At 35.5% G+C, this 21,389-nt stretch overlaps 1 protein-coding gene across 1 annotated transcript in view; it reads right to left on the reverse strand.

The window, feature by feature from the left end:
- Positions 1–379: 379 nt before the first annotated feature.
- cpm (carboxypeptidase M) overlaps positions 380–21,389 on the reverse strand; it is a 64,200-nt gene continuing 43,190 nt past the window's right edge. The window contains exons 5-9 of the mRNA XM_052118494.1: positions 18,207–18,385; positions 13,606–13,770; positions 11,826–11,978; positions 8,547–8,695; positions 380–1,015 (exon numbers count right to left, since the gene is read on the reverse strand). Coding sequence (XP_051974454.1) covers positions 773–1,015; positions 8,547–8,695; positions 11,826–11,978; positions 13,606–13,770; positions 18,207–18,385 — 889 coding nt within the window. The 3' untranslated portion in view covers positions 380–772. The remainder of the gene's footprint in view (positions 1,016–8,546; positions 8,696–11,825; positions 11,979–13,605; positions 13,771–18,206; positions 18,386–21,389) is intronic.

The following is a 21,389-nucleotide window of genomic DNA, read 5'->3' on the forward strand; positions in this document are numbered from 1 at the left end:
GTTGAATATTAAAACCATGTTCTTTAAAAATGTAATGCTTGTATAAATAATAATAATAATAAAGTATAGAAAACAGGACACCAAATCATGTGAATGTTTATGACATGTTTATTTAAGGTACTGTCAATTGTTCTAATCTGAGATTGTGAGAGTGAGGTAGAAAGGGCACCAATGTTTTATGGCTTAGTTGTACTTTTCATTTATACATTTTACAATTAAACATCTGCAAAAAGACATTGTAATATACAAAACAAATTTACAAATACAAATTAGGCTATTAAGGTAATTTGCTTGACAAACTCCACCATCCTCAAAATGTAAAACGAAAAACCAATTGAGCGTAGTATCGTTCCACAGTCGAAATGTGTGCATATGTTACATATTTGTGTACAAATATATATATAGATATATATATATATATATATATATATATATATATATATATATATATATAACATATATGGCCTTCTACATATATCATTGTCATTTGTCACTATTGTAGCATATTTTGTTTTTAACAACCAGCCCTCCACTTCTCAAAACAAATATACAGGTACTTTTAATAATTTCTCACTTTACAGCATTAACTTCCAACAACATTGGAAAACTGGACTTTCTAACCACCATATAATAGTTACACTGAGCGATAGTTTATTAAAATCAAGTAAAAATATTTGACACTGGTAGATATGGCCTTAGTATATTGTATAAAATAAAAAAATTAAAAGGTTGATTGTGCAAGGTAAGCAAACTTAATTTAGATTTTACTCTTTTACAGCAGCAGTCTTTGGAGAGTGAATGCAGAGAGTGCAATGAGGGTGCTGGGCAGCAGGGCGGCGCTGTTGTTCTCTGTGATTATCAAATTTGTGGTCTTGCAGAACTCGGGCAGTTGTGTTACTGTTGCGCTGTTGTCACTCTTTTGAAGTAGGAAGTTTTTGGTGAGGGCAGAGAATGTGTCGGGACCATACGGCAAAGAAATGTTTTGTGTGACGGTCTTGTGTCCTGTGTATGTCACCTGTGGATAAATCAACATACTTTTAATGAATGAAAAACAACAATTATTCAATACTGATAATACACATACTGGGATTAAAAATTAAATGTTTTTCATGTTGCTTTGTTGACATTTTTTCATTCCGCCTCTAGTGTTCTTAAGCCTCCTTTCCAAACTGACAGTACTTTGGGCTAAGGGTGGGTGATATGCCAGAAGGGATGTATAAAACTACCAATTTTCATAATCGACTAGTCGGTCGGTTGATTGAACGAGCAGTCAACTAGTCAGTGTTAAGGATAATAATGTATAATTATGTTCACGTGACCCCGATCAGACATACGGACCATCATTTCAGTATTGGAACATGGTAACTAATTGATATTCAGCAACTAAATATGCTAAATATATATAACATCATACTGCACAAAACTATCAAAGTAAGAAATAAGATAAAAATGCAGAATGACACGCTTCAATGTAACTGGAGTGCTTCAGGGTGATTCTCGCTGCACATTCAAAAGTGCAGAACTGCAAGATATGGATTTGAAATGAAGTAATCAATATGTGATTGAAGTAGGGCTGTAACTAACGATTATTTTGATATTGGTTCATGTTCGATTATTTCTTCAATTAATCCGATATAAAGCCAAAAATAAAATAAAATAAAAAAACATACAAAATTGCATGCTTTACATTGTGTATTAAAACAACTTTATATATATATATATATATATATATATATATATATATATATATATATATAAATGATAAATATAAGGAAAAAAATGTATCCATAATATGTTCATATATATATATATATATAATTTTGTGTTATTTCTGATCATCTAAGCAACAATTTTTGGTTTAGTTTTTTCTTCAAGGTGTTGTGGGAAATCAAACTAAATAAATTTTAGTTTATGGCTGTACCCATGAGTAGACTACTTTACTTTAGAGTTGGGACTGTGCTTCTAGGGAAGTGTGTTCCTCAATTCACAACAGATATTGTTTTCTTTTCAACAGGCTCTCAATTATTTGGGTATTCTTTAGAAATATGATGTCAAACCAGGCCTGTTTGTTTCCTATTATTAAACATTATTAGAATGGAACATATAATACAAATATAAGGGGAAAAAATTATCCATAATATATTCATAATTCTTAAAGGTTTAGACTTTGAAGTCCTTTAATGCACTTGCCCTTATGTTCAGAATACTTCTTTCATTATTTAACAGTTGCATTTAATACTAATACGGTATGCATGTTTCAGATGAGAACCATATTTAGTGCTTACGTGGGAACGCAAGATGAATATCAATACATTTGATTTGGCAGCAAGAAAATGCAAAATCTTGTTTATTAAATTACCCAGTTTAATCAAAATGTATGTGCTCCCTTTCTCTGTTGCCCAAACCACAAGGTAATCGGATGCATAAATCATTAAATAATCCACATGAAGCACAATGTTACATATGGTCACCAGGAGATGGCGCCATGTAAATTACACAGAATTAATGATGACTCAAATCGCACAGAATGAAACTCATTCTGTGAAATCTCACTAAAATCATGTATGCATACTATCCAAACCTTTAGTTGTTGTGTTTGCATGTGAAAATTCATTATGTGCAATGTCACTAGGATAAATTATTTTTGTAATGTTCTAATTTTTGATTGGTTTGTTGTATCAAAACTTTTTTTCTCAGATACAGTTGACATGATTGGGAACAAAACAAAAGCAGTTTTCAGAGCCACCTTATTTACACCCAGAGATATATAAAGTCAAATCAGAAAAATGTGAAAAAATAAAATTTTCGGCTCAAGTTTTTTGTGATTTTTTTCATCAGTTTCTTAGGCTGAAGATTAACAAATTTGAAAAGGTTTCTTTTCAATTATTACTTCAATTATACAAAACACTTGCCCCTCCTGGTTTTTTTTTTTTTTTTTTTTTTTTGTCAAGTTATAAGCCTTTAATTTTGGGTATGCCACTGAAACAGGAAATCTTTAAAAACACCCTCAGAGCTTTAAGGTTTAAACTGTTTGCTTCTTATATTCTTTGAAGTGTTTATCATAAAGTGCTCCCGTGCACTGGACAACTAGTCATGTTTTATTTTCAGCTTTAAAATGTCTGCACCGTTTTTCAAACGAGTTTCAGCATGCAAGCACATTTTTCACTACTGTAAAGTGATATTTCTGACTGAGCTTCTCCGTGCATGCCGCACATATCCAACTAATCGATAATGAAATTTGTTGTTGATGGTTTTCATTACTGACTTTATCGATTAGTTGTTTCAGCCCTAGACTGTCAACTTTATTTGAAGGGATTTACATCCAAATTGGGAAGGCAGTTTAGGAATTACGGGACCCAAAATTAATTGGACTGGTCAATTGAATGGCCAGGTGTGTGTTGTTCCTATGTTATTTAGTTTAAAATTAAGCAGTTAAATGGTCTGGAGCTGATTTGCATTTGGAAGCTGTTGCTGTGAACTCTCAAAGAGCTTTTCAAGGCAAAGAAGTGTAATATTCAATGGCTGAGTAAGTCCCCTGACCTCAACCCAATTGAACATGCACTTGATGAAGACAAAAGTGAATGTAGAAAGACCCACAAACAAGCAGCAACTTAAGACAGTTGCTGTGAAGGCATGGCAAAGAATCACTTGGGAGAAAACCCAGAATTTGGTTATTTCAGTGTTTGTGTATTTGTATATTTTGGTCCTTATTGACAATTTTTCAAAATGAATGTACATTGAAATAAATAACTAACAATAAAACATGAAATTTAAAAGGAAAACAAAGAATACTGACCGATAAGGTGTAGTCAGTTATGTAAAAAGCATTTAGTTTTTAGGCTTTTTACATAACATATCCTAATAGGCATCCCTTTCACCACTATATTCAGATTATACAAAGATAAAACAAAACAGTAGCAAAACAAAAGTTCCAAATATTCCCCATACCTCCACTCAGTAAGTAATGTATGGAACTATGAGAGACTCTATCATTTAAATATAGTATAAACAGTTTGGGGCCTAGCACTGAACCTTGTGGAACCTTTTTCGTACATATTGATATCAGTCATCAAGGTAACTGTTTATCCATGAATAAGCAATTCTTCTGATACTATATCTCTCCAGTTTCTTCATTAATAAGCAATGATCAATAGTATCGAATAAGTCTATAAACACCCCGAAAGCATATTCCTTGTTGTCCATTGCAGTAGAAATCTCTTCTACCAGTTTCATCACTGCCATTGAAGTGGACCTATTTGCTCTGAAGCCATACTGATGATCACTCAATAAATTGTGTATCTATGAAATTATCAATCCTTTGCACAAATTGTTTTTCTCAAATTTTTGAGAATTGTGAAAGTAGAGAAACTGGTCTATAATTGGATAATATATGTCTATCTCCACTTTTATACATAGGAATAACGCTACTTTCATTTTGCTGGGAAATATACCTGCTCTTTTAGGATTAATTGCAGATATGTGTTAATGGTTTTACTATAAATTCTATAATATTTGTTTACTAATGGCATGTCAATATCAGTCCTATCGGTGGAATTTGTATTCATAAAATTATTAAGTACACTCTCATTATTTCTTGTCTCATTTGCTAAATTATATCCAACATTTACAAACTTTGTTTTTTTTTAATTTTTTTTATTATTTATAATTGTGTTGTCATCTTATACAAAGTAATTTGAATGGTCTCCTTTTACTGTACCCCTTTAATTATGTTGTTAAGCACTTTCCAGGTTGCTTGAGTATTACTCCTCCTATACTGCTCCAATCATAATACTTATAATACTTTATTTTGATAAATTAATAAAATATATATCTTATATTTAATTTCTTCTCTTTTTGTTCTCTGTTTTAAAAATCTATTTCTTTTTACATGCATTCTCTCTCCCTTTGTTAATCCACGGCTTATCCACATAATTGTGCTTCCATTAAATTTTTTTTTTTTTTTTAACGGACCGTTTTTTCAAATGGTTCCAGACTTCAGACAGTTATTCACTGCAAATAATTTATGATGATGTTTGTTTGTCTAATTAATTTTGAGCCCCTGAAAATGGGCGGTCTGTGTATAAAACGTTTTGTCATTTCTAAATCGTTCACCCAATCTGGAAGTAAATAACTTCAAATTATAGCTGACAGTCTACACTTCACATATGAATTGCTTCATTAGAAATCCATTGTGGTGGCATAAAAAGCCAAAATTATGAAAAGTGTCTCATTGTCCAAATACACTGAATCTGGTATCTAGTTCATGATGTCTGCAGTGTCAGACAGAATATTCAAAATAATGTAATCTCTTCATTGTACCTCACAAATACAGGCCTATTACTCACAGCAGAGGATTTAACATCTGACAGTAATCGTCTTGAAACGTATTGCTGATGTAGCACTTTGATGACTGTAACAGAAGCGGTGCATAAATGGACTAAACTTAAAGTATTAAAGAGACTAATCTTTTTGCAGAGGGTTTTACTGTGCTGACTGTTTTTGCATCATGCAAATACATTCTCTAAGAAGTTGCGCCTCCCATTAAAACCACCACAACTAAAAACAGTAATGTTAGTAGTCGACCCCACTAATCAACTAGTCAGATGTTAAACGAGAAGTCGATTAGTTGACCACCCTTGCACATCACTTGCAGTGTTGCCAGAACTCACAAGAGTACCAGTAACCTGGTCAAGAGAGACAAGCCAAAAATAAACATCTTGCCTCGCAAAAATAAGTGAAAATAAGCTTTGAAATGTATACTTGTGTGGGGGGTTGAGTAGCATAAAAATCAAAACAATCATGTATTGTAAACAAGTAAACAAGTATAGTCGTCTATATAAAATAATGTCTTTTCAATAAATGTATCCTTAATATTAAATATATCCCAAAAAAAGATTTAATTAAAATTAGGGCAGTCAATCGATACATTTTTGTAATTGAATTAACAACATGGTATGCCGATTAAACGCAATTAATTGCATACATAAATATTTTCTTAGAAAGCCCCTCAAACAACAATAATTAAATAATTATAAATAGTTACATTTAAATTATATATATATATATATAAAATTTATTTTTGTGCTTTATCAAGCTGTGCTTGAATGCAAGAATGTGTTCTCATCTTGTGTTGTTTGCCCTCAGTAAGTGTGGTTTGTTCTCTGCACATTGCCTGTACAGTGTGTTTCGCTTACTGCCCCCTGGAGAAAGTCCATACATAAAAGAAAGATCTGCTCTCCAGAAATGTCTTACAAAAATATAGGTTATTTATTTGTGGAGCGGAGGGGGGCGGGGCCGGGTCGGAATATCGTGCGCCCGGTCCCCAATCGGCCTGATGAGGCACGCGAGGGATAAAGGCGGCCGGTGACGATTGTTCGAGAGAGAGAGAATTACGGGCATGTCCGTCATGTGTGTTTGTTTATGTTTTTTTGAGTTTTCATTAAATTATTATTTACATTGACAAGCCGGTTCTCGCCTCCTCCTTGCCCATCCTTTAACTGTTTTACATTGGTGCCGAAACCCGGGAAGGAGGAGGGATGCCCGTCGCAGAGTCCTCGACACTGCCGTCCACCCTGGGGAGCGCAGCTGCCATCTGCCGGGTGACGGAGTAGCCCGACCGCCCGGATGCGGGGAACGGCCGTCGTCCGCGGGGCAAGTGGGGACGGGATACCCCAACTGCCTGGAGCGAGGGAGCCGCTGCCGGGGGCGGAGGAGTGCCCTGCCATCCCCAGAGACGCGGAGGGGTCGAGGGAGACCGCTGTCCGCGAGGGGAGGAGGGAAGAAAGTCTCCGACCGCCCGGAGCGGTAGGGCCGCTGCCAGGGGCGGAGGAGTGTCCCCATTTGCTGCCAGGAAAGCGGAGGCGCGTTCTGCCCGCTGGGGGTCGAAGGTTTCACTCCGGTTCGCCCGGGGTTAGAGCGGCTGTCATCCGCCTGAGTGTGGAGGAGTGTTCGAGGACCACGCGACGGTACATCAGAGAACCGGTGAGTGAGCTTTTTCTCTCTCTCCTCTCTCTCTCCCTTTTGCACCGTGTTGGCCTTTTCCCTCGCCTATTTTGTTGTTGTTTTTCCCCTCCTGTCTCCTCCCAGGGCGAGGAAGGCGGGGATGACCACACAGGACGCGAGATACACCCCGCCCCAGGGATGGGGGGTGTACGTCATGCCGGTGGCATCCCGGCCTGAGATAACGCCGGGAGGAATGTGGAGCGGAGGGGGGCGGGGCCGGGTCGGAATATCGCGCGCCCGGTCCCCAATCGGCCTGATGAGGCACGCGAGGGATAAAGGCGGCCGGTGACGATTGTTCGAGAGAGAGAGAATTACGGGCATGTCCGTCATGTGTGTTTGTTTATGTGTTTTTGAGTTTTCATTAAATTATTATTTACATTGACAAGCCGGTTCTCGCCTCCTTGCCCATCCTTTAACTGTTTTACATTATTGTTTAAAACCAGCAGCAGGGGAATAAAAACAGTGCCCAGTGTTATATACTTAATAAGGCATTGGGCAGAAACTTCTGTTATTTCCCTGCTGCTGGTTTTAAACAAAAAAGAACGTATATGTTTTGTAAGACATTTCCGGAGTGCAGATCTTCCTTTTCTAATATGCATTCCGAAACAATTGAAAGGGTCTTCGTTCCTGTGTTTGGTTAAATTCAGCAATACATTCATACATTCATTTTGTCTGTTTTTGTTCCTTAAACCATTTCTTGTCTCTGTGGATGACAGTGCTATAATATAACTCAATAATTGGGTAAAAATCTCATGAAACCTGTCAAGATTCTACAAAAGCTGACATTCAGATGTTGATTATTAGTAATTCTGTATCACACTTCAGTTGATTCATGCCTAAAGTATATGGGAATGTTGTTAGGTTTATTTTAACTGCAGATCATTTTTCCAATCTGACACGTGACCTTTTTAATGTCTAAGTAAATGAAACTTTTTGCCTTGAGCTGATACGATTTGGCTCTGATTTAAGATTTAAGAACATTTCATTTCTCCTCAGTGGACTCCATTTCCTGTGTTGAGAGATACGAAATTGGTAAACTTATGGTGCCTACTGCATTCCTTCTGTATTTACCGACTAAATCCTTAGCTAACTCGAACCCCATGACACAACGTCCTTAAACTGAGCTCACTGGAACTGACTTGTGACCATCAACATTCTAAGCTCAAGGAGGAGTTTAATAATGAACTATACACAAGTTAGTTCTGGTTCTCTTATCTGAATGGAAAGGATGACATAACCAAAAAGTGTAAAAAGGTCCTAAGTTACTCTATTTTAACTTCTAATTTATAGAACTGCAGTATAAAAGCAATATCACATACTGCTTGCATATATGCTATGGTAAAGTAGTACTTTTTACATACTTTATTAGTTTAACTTTGGATCTTTGCAGTTTAAGAGCTTATGAACAATTTTATATGGCTGATATTGTTTTGCAATAAACACTATGTGAGAAACATACGTCACTGGCTCATTTCAGCCAATATTGAATGCTTATGACTCCTTTGAGAGATTGTGAAATTCACCACAAGGGGACACCATCTTACCGTGATAGTATAGTTGCCCGGTAACAGTAACCTGTAGTATTCCCCATTACGATCTGTCCTGAATGGACAAAGATTTCTCCTCCCATACACCTCGACTACGGCATTTTGGACAGGGTTTCCATTAGAGTCCATCACTACACCTTTTACACCTGCATAAGACAGAAAATATTGTATTCCAATTGTATTATGGTGTATAGCACAGTGTAGTATGTTACATTTTGGAAATTGAAATTCTGCAAACAATTTATGAACATTCAATCTAAAAAAAAAATTATTGGTTGCTTCTCAACATGACATACACTAACAAAGCAAAATATTCATATAAAGATTGAACCCCATTGTTTCAAAATTTTCTTGAAGAAATACTGTATAATATTTCTTACATTAAGAAAATAAATAACCTTCCTTCTTTTTATGGGGTGCCCAACCATTCACATTCCACATGGAGACAATCCACTCATACTAACATTTGACATTTTGACATATTACAAAAAAATAGATTGTGTGTCAAAAATAAGATTAAAAAGACCACATTCCAACATTAGTGCAACAATCAAACTCCCCCGCCCCCCCAAACCAAACAAACAGAAAAAAGAAAAATGTGTGCATTAACCCCGCGCACAACAGCGCCAACCAGCGTCCATCCCTCTAAACTCAAATAGTCCATATACGCCTACAAGTGTCCCAGCGACAACTTTGCCATTGGATATATATATATTGCTGTTTGCACTTCTGGTTGGATGCTAACTGCATTTCATTAGCTCTGTACTTGTATTTTGCACAATGACAATAATGTTGAATCTAATCTAAACACGTCTGCTCCTCGCACGGAGCCACACGACTCAGGTTGATTGAATTTTTTAACTCTATTGATATTGCTCATACTTAAGTTATTTTAACAATATTTTACCCCTAAATATAATACTTTGATGTGCACATTTGGCCTGAATATTGGGGGGTTGTAGCATGAAGCATCTACATGTTTCCATTAATCATAAATTATTGGGCGGTTACCGGAATCTATGCCCCTGAACCTGGCAAACACACAACGTTTCTCTAACATATGGTTTCTGTTTTAATTTTTTTAGTTTTTTTGGGAACCAATTCTTAATGCTTTAGAAACATTCTCATTAGGTTCTTATTTTATAACCATAAACTAACGTTACCAAAACATTCTGGGAACCAAAAATGTTAGCTGGGTTACAGAAAGAATATCGGAATATAAAGGTTAGGGGAACCTTAGGGGAACATTAGGTAAATGTTCTACAAACCTACAGATGATGTTCTATTTCCATAAAATGTTAAAAAAAATACAAATCTGGCTAACCAAAAGAGGACGATCGAATGTCTTTTCTGGGAACATTGTGGGAACAAAAAACGAACATTCCAATAATGTTCTGGGAACCATAAATTGCTTTATTAACTTGAAAGAATATCAGAAAATAGATTTTAAAAAGTTATGTAGTTATGTAAAAGGTATTTTACACTATGTTTTGACTTTGATAACAGTAACTAACTACTTTGTAATCAAATTACACCAAACACTGGTGTCACATGTGCAGAACCACATTTTCACCTAGCGGAAGATAAACCCAGCAAACAAAACATATCTCTAACGTTAGCATATGGTTTCTGTTTGGTTATTGTGGAGCGGGACATGGTCATGTATCTGTCATTGAAGGGAGAGGAAGCGGTAAGGGCCATCACCTGTTGATTATTGATGCTTAACACCTGTGTCTCATTACAGTGATGACAGAGACTGGCTTGAAAAGGCTGCCGAGAATGCCAGAGAGGGAGAGATAGTCAGGGACAAAGAGACCTGTAGTTGTGAGCTGAAAAGCCATATGCTGTTTGTGACGCTAAAACGAATCCTCTGTTTGTGAAGCTGGAAGGTCATTAAAAGTTGATTTACCTGGACTGTAATGTGACTCCTGCTCCATTTTTACTGGAGCCTCTACAGTCATTTATATATAGATTTTTAGTTGGGGGGGGATTTCAATTCTTAATGTACTAGAAACATTCTCTTTAGGTTCTTATATTCTAAACTTAATCTAACGTTCCCGGAATGTTCTGGGAACCATAAATTGCGTTCTGGGTTATTGACTTAAAGAAAGGTTGCAGAAAGAATATCAGAATATAGATTTAAAAGTTACGTTTAAAAAAAAATGTAAGGTATGTTACACTACTTTTTGACTTTGATTACAGTAACTACTTTGTAATCAAATTACACCGAACACTGGTGTCACATTAGTAGAACCAATTTAAAAGTTAGTTCCTTTCATTAAATTAATTTAAGTGGCAATACGTGCCAATGAATTAGGTTTTCAGGGGCATTATTTTAATGTTTTGTAACTTTTGCCCTGAGTCTCCCTGTGCAGCATATGTCTGACAGCTCAGGAAACCAGTAAAACCAACTACAAGTCAAGTCAAGTGGTTTTTATTGTTGTTCAACCATATACAGTTAGTACAGAACACAGTGAAACGAGACAACGTTCTTCCAGGAACCGGTCTTTTTCCTGGTACTGGGCAAATTACTGGGGTAATAATTTCACAACACTAAAAATATGTTTTCTTGTAAACCTGCAAGGCATCCATATATTATTGAGTCAGTTTCACATGTAAAGTTGCTGTTTAGTTCACTGTTTAAAGTTGCAACCCCTGAAAGTCATCATTAGATATGAGGGACCTCTAAAGAGGTACAGTAACATTCAACATGAAACAATACTACAGCATCCAGTCCCAACACAAATATTATATATAAAGTATAAACATAGTGTTAAGTGGACTTCACAAAATGTTAGAGGACTCTAGGTCATATCTAGTTGGTTAACCAAGGCTTTTATTTCACCCTGGTGTTTAAGAGCTTAAATGTGTGGTGGTGTATTGGCTCACAGAAGTAATATTTTGCCTGTGGTTGGGTTACAGCACTATTGTGTCAATGCAGGGTGTGAACAGCAGTGTAAGACTGAGACAGGAGCTTTGGGACTATCACATCACCAAAGGTCAGGATGGTACTGTGTCTTAGTGTAATTCCTTTGTGACTGTAACAAGATACAGTTATTATAAATGAGGGTAATAATATAGTGGCTTCTACACCCTTATATTAAACACCATGCGAATTACAAACCATTTTGTGTTGGATAAAATAATGCAGTTGGTTGAAACTATGTTTGTTGAAATGCTTTTGATTGTTAATTCAGTGGTCACTTTAGTGGATATGTGTGTGTGTGTGTGTGTGTGTGTGTGTGTGTGTGTGTGTGTGGGTGTGGGTGTACTTACCTAGGTGAACTTGCTGCATGTACGCCAGTAGTGCAGGTTTGTTGGCTTGCCATAGACCAGGAAGGTCTGTCTCTGGAGGAAACTTACAGCAAGAGATTTCCAGTGTCAGTTCTAAACACTGTGCCCACACATAGTTATAGTCCTGCATTCCCCCTGACAGAGAGAGAGAGAGAGAGAGAGAGAGAGAGGGGTTTATGACATTACATTGACTGGTTAATATTGCTTAAAATTAACGTTTTAATTTCAATATTTGAATGGTAAAAATACCAAAAACAAATATTATAAAATATATTTACTAATCGACTGGTTGATTAATTGGTTGAATATTTCATTAAAATATATTTGAATAATGATGGCTAAACTGTATAATTGTCCTTGTCAACGGATTTCCTATATAGCTGTGGTAGTTTTACAAAAGACTAGAAACGGTTCAAGGAAGCGAAAGCAAAAACCGAAAACAAATAAATTTTTTTGCAAAGCATACCCGAAAATGGTATGAAAACCCTTTCAATTGTTCTGGAGTAAAAACTTTATTTTGAAATGCTGGTAACCGATTATAAACATTATTTTAGTATATCATTCATATATAATTATTATTATTTTATATGGCAGTTGTATATTTGAAATATTTTACTTATTTTTGGGAATATATTTAATATAAAGGATAGATTTGTTGAAAAATAATTTTAAATAGGCTACTCTACACAATGCTTGTTAAGATTTATATTCTATTCAATCCCTCACATGGGAAAAAAAATAAATAACTTTTTTTAGCTTATTTTAATAAGGCGAGGCACTAATTTTGGGCTTGATTTTCCAGACCAGGGGTGCGTTTCCCGTATAATGACATACCTCAATAATTAACTACCATAGTACAATGCTTCATTGGAGTAACTAACGGGCTAGTCATGAGTTTTTCCTCTTACATCATACTCTGAGGTTCCCCCAGTGGATTTGAGTACATACAAACATGTAAACTCTTTAAAACCTTTAAGAATGCCGGTTATGCATTTTTATATAGCCACATGAATCCTAGAAACCAAGGATTAATCCCTTTAAATGGCGTCTAGAAAATAACCATGCTTACATGTTTTTGGAGAACACCGCTTTCTGCAAAAACCCTGGAATAAGCCGTTTTCTTGTAAAGTGCATGTAAAGGGGTCTTAAGACTTACAGAATGAACTATAAATATGCAATAAAAATAAAGAAGTCTTAGTGAAGTAAAATGATGTTGACATCATAAACTAACAAGAAACTAAGCTGTAGTTCCAACCACACAACTTTGCGATCCTGTTAGCGATTGTTTGTTGGAAATAAAACAAATCGTTGATTACTGTATTTTAGCAATGATTGAACTTGCGACTATAGTTGGCTAACAATGCATTTGTGAAAAATAATAATAATAATAATAATGCACACCAAGTCACTTTTTTGGGGAGATCTGGCAATAATGCAACTGGCCCCACGCTTAGCTTAGTACAGTCATTTTAAAAAGAACTTTAATATATAAAAAAAATCATTCTAAACTGTTGTAATTTGTAGAGGAGGCCAAAACAATTATTTACTTGTGGGATAAGGTCCTGATCACCCTGTAAAGGTTTATTTTGCGATAACGACCATCTTACTGCACATTATAACTTACATATACCCTGTTCTCTAGTTATTGTAAAACACAATAGAAAACTTTTATATATAATATCATAGACTAAGATTTATCAAATTGTTCATTGTACAAATTATTAGAGTGGTAAAACTATGTGTCATGTTTGTGTCATTTTACCTTTTAAAGGATACCAGTAGTTTCCATTAGTGATGCCATCGATGAAGCCATTGAAATCATTACAGCTGTCTCCTTTATGCATTTCTGAGTGATTGAAGGAGTAGGTCTTTGCCAGGTGGACAAACACGTCGTTGTCGGGGGCAATGCTCAACGCTCCCTGTAAATCTATTCATGAATGAGAAGAGGATGACATTCCTGTTAATCCTGTGCTTCCAAGATGTAGGCCGTTAAAGCAGTGGGAGCCATGCAGATTTAGCTGGACTCCTTATACTGGACTTAAAGGAATATTCCTGCTTCAATACAAGATAAGCTCATTCAAAAGCATTATGCATTGTGGCATAATGTTGATTACCACAAAAACATTATTTTGACTTCACTTAAAAAAAAGCAAATATCGAGGTTACAGTGAGTCACAATGGAAGTTATAGAGAGAAATATGAAGTTTATAGTTTCATAAAGCACTTACATTAACTCTTCTGTTAACCCTTTAAACTCTGAAGCTGTTTTAAAGATTTCCTGTTTCAATGACATGCCCAAAATTAAAACCTTAAAAAAAAAAAGAGAGAACTTCATGATTTATTTATTATATAGATTGATTAATTCTGAGACTCTCAGCCTAAGGAACTTCTGAATTTTTGTTTTTAATAATAAATAAATAACAATTAGCCAAAAATGTCATTTTTTTTTTTTCTTATTCTTCTGATATGAAATTATATATCTGAGGGTGCAATAAGGCAGCTCTGGGAAACTTTTGTTTTGTTCCCAATTATGTTGCCTGTTACTGAGTGAAATTGTGTGTTGATATGACAAAGCAATCAAAAGTTATAGCATTACAAAAATAATTCATCCTAGTGTCCAAAAGCCTCTCCAAACAAATAAAACATAATAATTGCACTTAGAACTAATTACACATGCAAACACAACAATGACTAAAGTTAAGCTCTCTGCCCAAAGCATAGAGGCATGAGTAAAGAGATCTCATTCAGTTCCATTCTGTGTCATTTGAGCCATCATTGTGTCTGTGTCATGTAATAGGCGTCATCTCCTGGTGGCCATTTGTAATTAGAAGGAACGATCCTCTCTGCCCATATTAGGATTACTTCCACCTCTGTTTGCAGCGATCTGAATCTGTATATGACTGGTTTAGCATTCCACTAAGCTGGACAACATACTACATAATTTCCGAAGAAGTCATCTGATCCAGGAAAGATAACGTGTTTTTAGCCAGATAGAACATTACGTGTTGTGTGCACATTGTGCTTCGTGTGGATTATCTAATGATCTATGCATCCAATTATGTTGTGTGTGGGCTCGTTTTAATGGAAATCACCTCCTCTAAGCAGTGGTATGTAATCATTTATGTTCTGTTTATTTTTCTTGAATTTATAAGAAAAAACTTTATAAGCAACACATGTTTACATGTAACAAAGACATGCTATTGTCAGCTATTACTCATTATATTTTTGTCAGTGAGTCAAATATAATGAGCTGGTTTTATTCTACTCATTAAGAGATTACTAATGACATATGACACATGGCTATTAGATCAGTTTTATGCTTTTACCTATTACAATATTATGTACAGTGCAAATTTTAATATATGATAAAAATGGAACATTTCTGATTTATCTGAAAATGTCATGGCACTTGTTCAGTTTTGCTAATAATGCCTACATGCACTGTAAAGCTTCTAAGGTTTAAAACAATGTATATTTTGTGTTATTCAAGAATTTATTTATTAATATTTTCAAGAAAAAAAAAAGATTTTATCTGTGGCCGTATTATTTAAACTGCAATTTCCTTTTAATTGTCATTTACTGGGATTACAGAGTTTACATTGTTAAGTCATCCTGGAAACAGGTTTGTAAGATTGGATATAATTTCACACAGAAAATCACATTAACACATATTTATATCTTGCATCCATACTTTTTAAACAAAAATGATAATGGATTGGCCCCATTTACTTCCATTACAAGTGCCTCTCTGTAACCCAGATTTTGCTTTTTTGTTTTTTTTTAAGAAAAAGAGGACAATTCTAAATGAATTGTTGTGATAATCAACATTCTGCCCATTTACCTTAACTTCTATTGAACCCAGAATTTTTCTTTAAAAGAAAATGGTTGGATTCACTGTTTGGATTCACAAATTGGCAGTAGCATGAATAAATATTTAAAAAACTATCACATCAGGAATTATATCAGCTAGACATAAGCAGCCATTCTGGAACCTAGAAAAGCAGTCCCACTTTAAAAAAGTAGATTTTCACAGTGATAACTGAGCAATGCAATCTTTAACTTACAAAAAATGATATCCATTGAAAAATATTTTACATCCAATCTTAAGAAACATTTGGAGGTTCTGTGTGTTCTCTATATTTGAATATCCTTATATATATTCTCTTAATAAAACTTATTTTAATAATTATTCTATGTATCTGTGATGAGGAGGAGGGCGGGGCCGGGCAATGAGGACACACAGCCAGCCCTGAATCAGGCTAATCATCCTGGAGGGGGATAAAGACGAGCCGGAGATGCCAGTGTGTGGTGTGGTGTGGGTGGGTGGGGTGAGCATGGCAGCTGCATGTGTGTCTGTTCGTTTATGATTTATGTAAATTAATTTATATCATTAAACCTTTATGTTGACTGTTCAGCCAGTTCCCGCCTCTTCCTTGCCCGTCCTTATACTGTTATAGTTTCATCTAGCCATGTTTGCATGTAGCTTTCAAAAGTGATACAGTGTATCAGTGTACAGTGATACTTCAACACATAGGGCATTTGGTTTCTGTTTTAAATTAAATTTCTTAATACATTTCCTAAGTAATTTTTTTACTCAGCAACTGACGCATAGGAAGGTTCCTTTACGATTATATATATATATATATATATATATATATATATATATATATATATATATATCCCTTTGTGTTAAGAAAAAGAAAGTCATATGAATGAATGAATAAACGTTACATTTATATAGCAATTTTCTGACAATACACTCAAAGCACTTTACACATTGGGACTGCCATAGTGCGCCAGTACGCTCACCACACACCAGCTATTGGTGGAGAGGAGAGAGTAGAGTTATACAGCCAGCTAATTGATGTATTATTAGGAGGCCATGATTGAGAAGGACTTATAAGGGAAATTTGGCCAGGACATTTTTAATGACAGGGATTTTTAATAACCACAGAGAATCAAGACTTCAGTTTAATGTCTCATCCGAAGGACGGTGCCTTTTATATATTATAGTATAGTGGTACCAGGTTCAACCCTTCTTAGCTTCAGTGGGTAACCAGTTTTGGGCTACAGGGTGAAATGGCTGCTGGCAAATATATACACTGGCAGCCAAAAATTTGGAACAATGTACAGATTTTGCTCTTACGGAAATAAATTGGTACTTTTATTGTGGAATTAAACTGATCAAAATGTAAAGTCAGGACATTAATAACATGAAAAATTACAATTACATTTTGAAAAAAATAAAACTATTTCAAAGAGTTCTCATCAAAAAAATCCTCCACTTGCAGCAAAGACAGCTTTGAGGATCCTTGGCATTCTAGCTGTCAGTTTGTCCAGATACTCAGGTGACATTTCACCCCACACTTCCTGTTGCACTTGCTAACACTCTTTTCCAATTATCTGTTGTTTCTTTGCCCACTCTAACCTTTCCTTTTTGTTTTTCTGTTTCAAAAGTGGCTTTTTCTTTGCAATTCTTCCCATAAGGCCTGCACACATGAGTCTTCTCTTTACTGTTGTACATGAAACTGGTGTTGAGTGGGTAGAATTCAATGAAGCTGTCAGCTGAGGACATGTGAGGCGTCTATTTCTCAAACTAGAGACTCTGATGTACTTATCCTCTTGTTTAGTTGTACACCTAGACTTCCACATCTCTTCTGTCCTTGTTAGAGCCAGTTGTCCTTTGTCTTTGAAGACTGTAGTGTGCACCTTTTGTATGAAATCTTCAGTTTTTTGGCAATTGCCAGAATTGTATAGCCTTCATTCTTGAAAACATGATTGACTATTGAGTTTCTAGAGAAAGTTGTTTCTTTTTTTGCCATTGTTGACCTAATATTGGCCATAAGACATGCCAGTCTATTGCATACTGTGGCAACTCAAAAACAAACACAAAGACAATGTTCATTTAACGAACCAAATTGCCTTCAACTGTGTTTGGTATAATGGCAAGTGCTTTTTTCAAACAGTGATGGTTCCGTTTTTTTTACATCTGTAATGTCTTGACTATACATTGTGATCAGTTGAATGCCATTTTGGTGAATTAAAGTACCAATTTCCTTCCGAAACAGCAAAATCTATACATTATTCCAAACTTTTGGCCGCCAGTGTACATATAAACATATGGGGTTTTACAACAATTTTATGTTTGGGTGAACATATCCTTTAATAAAAGTAGTGTTAATTAGTACTTAATATTATTCAAATTAATAAGATTCAAGAATCAAAACATGCAATTTGTAATCCAAAAGTAATCAGATTAGATTACCTAAAAGCGTAATCTAAAATATTAAGTAATGGATTACAATTCAAATGTAAATTGTACACATTTCAGAAATTATCTACACAGCACTGTGAGTAACTGACCCCCATTGTCATAGGGATAGCTGGCGACCACCGCTCCTCCGTGCAGATTGGCCGAGAGGACGAAGGTCTCCGTATTGAGCCAGCCCATCACAGCCCTCACCTCCTTCTCTGTTTGGCCTGAATTCGCCTCAAACACATCTGGAAAATTTCGGTTCAGGTCCACTCCATTCTTATTATACCTGCGGGGGGAAAATATGTTACTCCCAGAATCTATAGCCAGTCACTTTGCTCTGACTCAAGCACAATGGAGTGGGGTGTTCTGGGTATACAACTTATTTAAAACAATTTCCAATAATTTTCAAGGAGTCCTTGCTTGTTATTTTCAGTTTACTTCGTAATTTTATTTAATTTTGCACTACTGCAAAAATGTTCTCTATTGTATTTATCTTATCTTGCTCTTTCATTGTAAATAACATTTTAACATTATCTAATACAGAAGTGTCATTTTACAATTAATTTTATTTTTGAAAAGGGGAGAGGAAGAGAGAGAGAGAGAGAGAGAGAGAGAGAGAGAGAGAGAGAGAACATGTTTATTCATCATTTTTCTCTATTCCTCCCATTCAGTGAGGGGAAAAATTAGTCCTGCAAATATTGTGAATATTTTGGAAAGTATTTTGGTTATACAGATATTTGTATAACCAAAGCATGGTCAAGATATAAGCATGTATGCAGGTTCAGTAGTGCTTCGCATTATCACTTTTGTTTATGTGCAATCCTGATCATGAGCCACGCCCATTTAACACGATAAGAAGGGAGATACGTGTGTATCAATGAACGTTTGCTTGTCATCATATATTTCTCTTTTGTTGAATAAAATGTGCATATGAGCTGACACCACTTCTGGGATATTTATTTTTTTTTTACATCTGTGGATAAGAAAAGCAATTTACATAAAACACGTTTGACTAATTAAGACGTGATCAAATGCTCGCCTAAACGTGCTGTCCATGTTTTGCAAAGCAGTGTATCTGAACAATATGGAAAGAAAAGATTAAACACACACTCCAGTCTGGAAACCTGATGACTGCTGAGTGCTGTTTATAATGATTCATGTTCCTACAACATTTTTACCTACATAAATGCTCCATTACATCAGTATTTTTTCCACACACACACACACAACAAAAGACCTGATTCTGTTTGACTGTATCATCGGAGGCCTTCAAACAGCTAACTAACAAACTAACAAACTGACAGCACTTCGCTTTAGATCTAAATGTGAGTGTGTGGATTAATGTGTTTGCCGTGACACAACTGGGTGTAGCAATCCTTCTTAATCCCGGACACAGAGCGCCCGTTTGACACCATACAGAAGTGCTTCCATCAGGAATTCCTGTCTGCTTACTGCTACAATGTTTTGAAGCGCATTGTTTGAACAAAACTACTTTCATAAATGGGTCAATCTCATGGGGAAATGTCCAGGGCAACTTTCACTCTAAATTCAAAAGAGCAAAAATGGTTTTGCATAAAGAAATCAAAGACCGTAGTGATTTTATGCAATGTGACATTAAGCACATTTCCTCAGTGAAATATCTTACTGTAATGTGAGAAATACTCATTTTATTGCTGTAATGTGAAACAGATCTCACGAGTTGCCTTCATATTTACATAATTGTTTTGGGGGGCAAGAAAAAAATATCACACTTTCCTTAAAACAGGCTTTAAAGGGGTTATTTTAGGCCTGTTTTCATTCACGCCCCCGCTTTTATCAATCAAATAAAATCCCAATGCAAATATATAAATAAATGAATAAATAATAATAATACATTAAATAACAACAAAAACCAAAACGTCTTAAAACAGGCTTAATTTTACTAAATGCAAAAATGTGAAATATGACATTTCTTTACAGTTTCGTTCAGGCCTTAATGGACTTCTTGCACTGAGCCTCATAACTTCTGCTTTGAAATAATCCAGCTCGCTAGCTTCCGATTGTAGAGTATGTGTTTACAATATGCCGTAGTTGCCTAGTTCACTCCAAGCATAGATCAATAAATCAATTAATCTTGGACATTTTACCAAAATAAAGCCATTTGCAATCATTCTAAGGTGGAATTTATCGTTGAAGCTCAACAGGTTTGAAATGAATGAAAAGACTAACGAGACAGCCAGACTGCTGCAGGTTATTTACTGTAAGTTTGATATATTATCAGGAGCTGAGTGTTGCTACATTTGGAAAGATGGCATGTTAACACCAAAAACATGACTTAAACTTATAATCAACTGACAGCCCTGAAAAGTAGAAATAATCAGACTTCCGATGACTAAATCTCTGGATACAGGTAGACTGAACGCTGTAACCGGAAACGACTGAGCTGCATTACATAGAACGCAGAAGTAGTGCCAGAAGTTAATTTGTGCTGGAACAAGCCTTATCTAGATTCGGCACCTATTTAAGTGGATCCCCCATCAGAAATGTATTATATGACCTGTATGTTTCACCCAAAAATGGCAGGATCTGTCAACAGCCTTGATTCGGTAACTCATAATTAAATATATATATATATATATATATATAAAGCAATTAGTTCTTGTTAAAGATGTATCCAAATTAAGTATTATGCAAGATCACAACAGCGTCTGATGCAGCTCGGAAGCTGATGACAGTGCAATAAAAACAGCTAACATGTTTTCGTTGGGTTTTCTTCAGAGGTTTATGGTTTAAGAAGCAAGTCACCCAGGGTGGTCATCATCGAAGCACATACGAAACCAACCCCAACGCAGTAAACAGGATGTGTGTGGCACATTTTGCCAGCATTCAAACAGAACACAATGTCTTCCTGCTTTCACAATAAAACCAAAAGAAAAAAATCCAAAAGTTGGCCTGTTCTCACAGTATAAATGACTGTTTAAGTTTAATAACAGAGATGGACTTGTTTACATCATGTTTTACCACAAATATTGGACCTCTTCAACTGGTTTGAAAGGTCCTTTGTGAATTGATGGAGTGCCTCATTACTCCACTCAGATTCTCTTGTGTTTCTGGCTCAGATTAAACAAAGTGAGAGGTTGTCTTCTTTCGCTGATTGCAGGCCTCATCCATACACCCAATTCCACTCTAAAGATCAAATCTAAATCACACCACACACGTCAGCTAATCTGTGTTGAGTGAACCACTTTTTGTCATGAGAATGGTTGACTAAAAGCTTTGAGTAATACAAAATTTTTTTTCTAAAAGAGCTC

This window comes from Xyrauchen texanus, chromosome 45 (assembly GCF_025860055.1).
Source record: "Xyrauchen texanus isolate HMW12.3.18 chromosome 45, RBS_HiC_50CHRs, whole genome shotgun sequence".
Taxonomy (NCBI): domain Eukaryota; kingdom Metazoa; phylum Chordata; class Actinopteri; order Cypriniformes; family Catostomidae; genus Xyrauchen; species Xyrauchen texanus.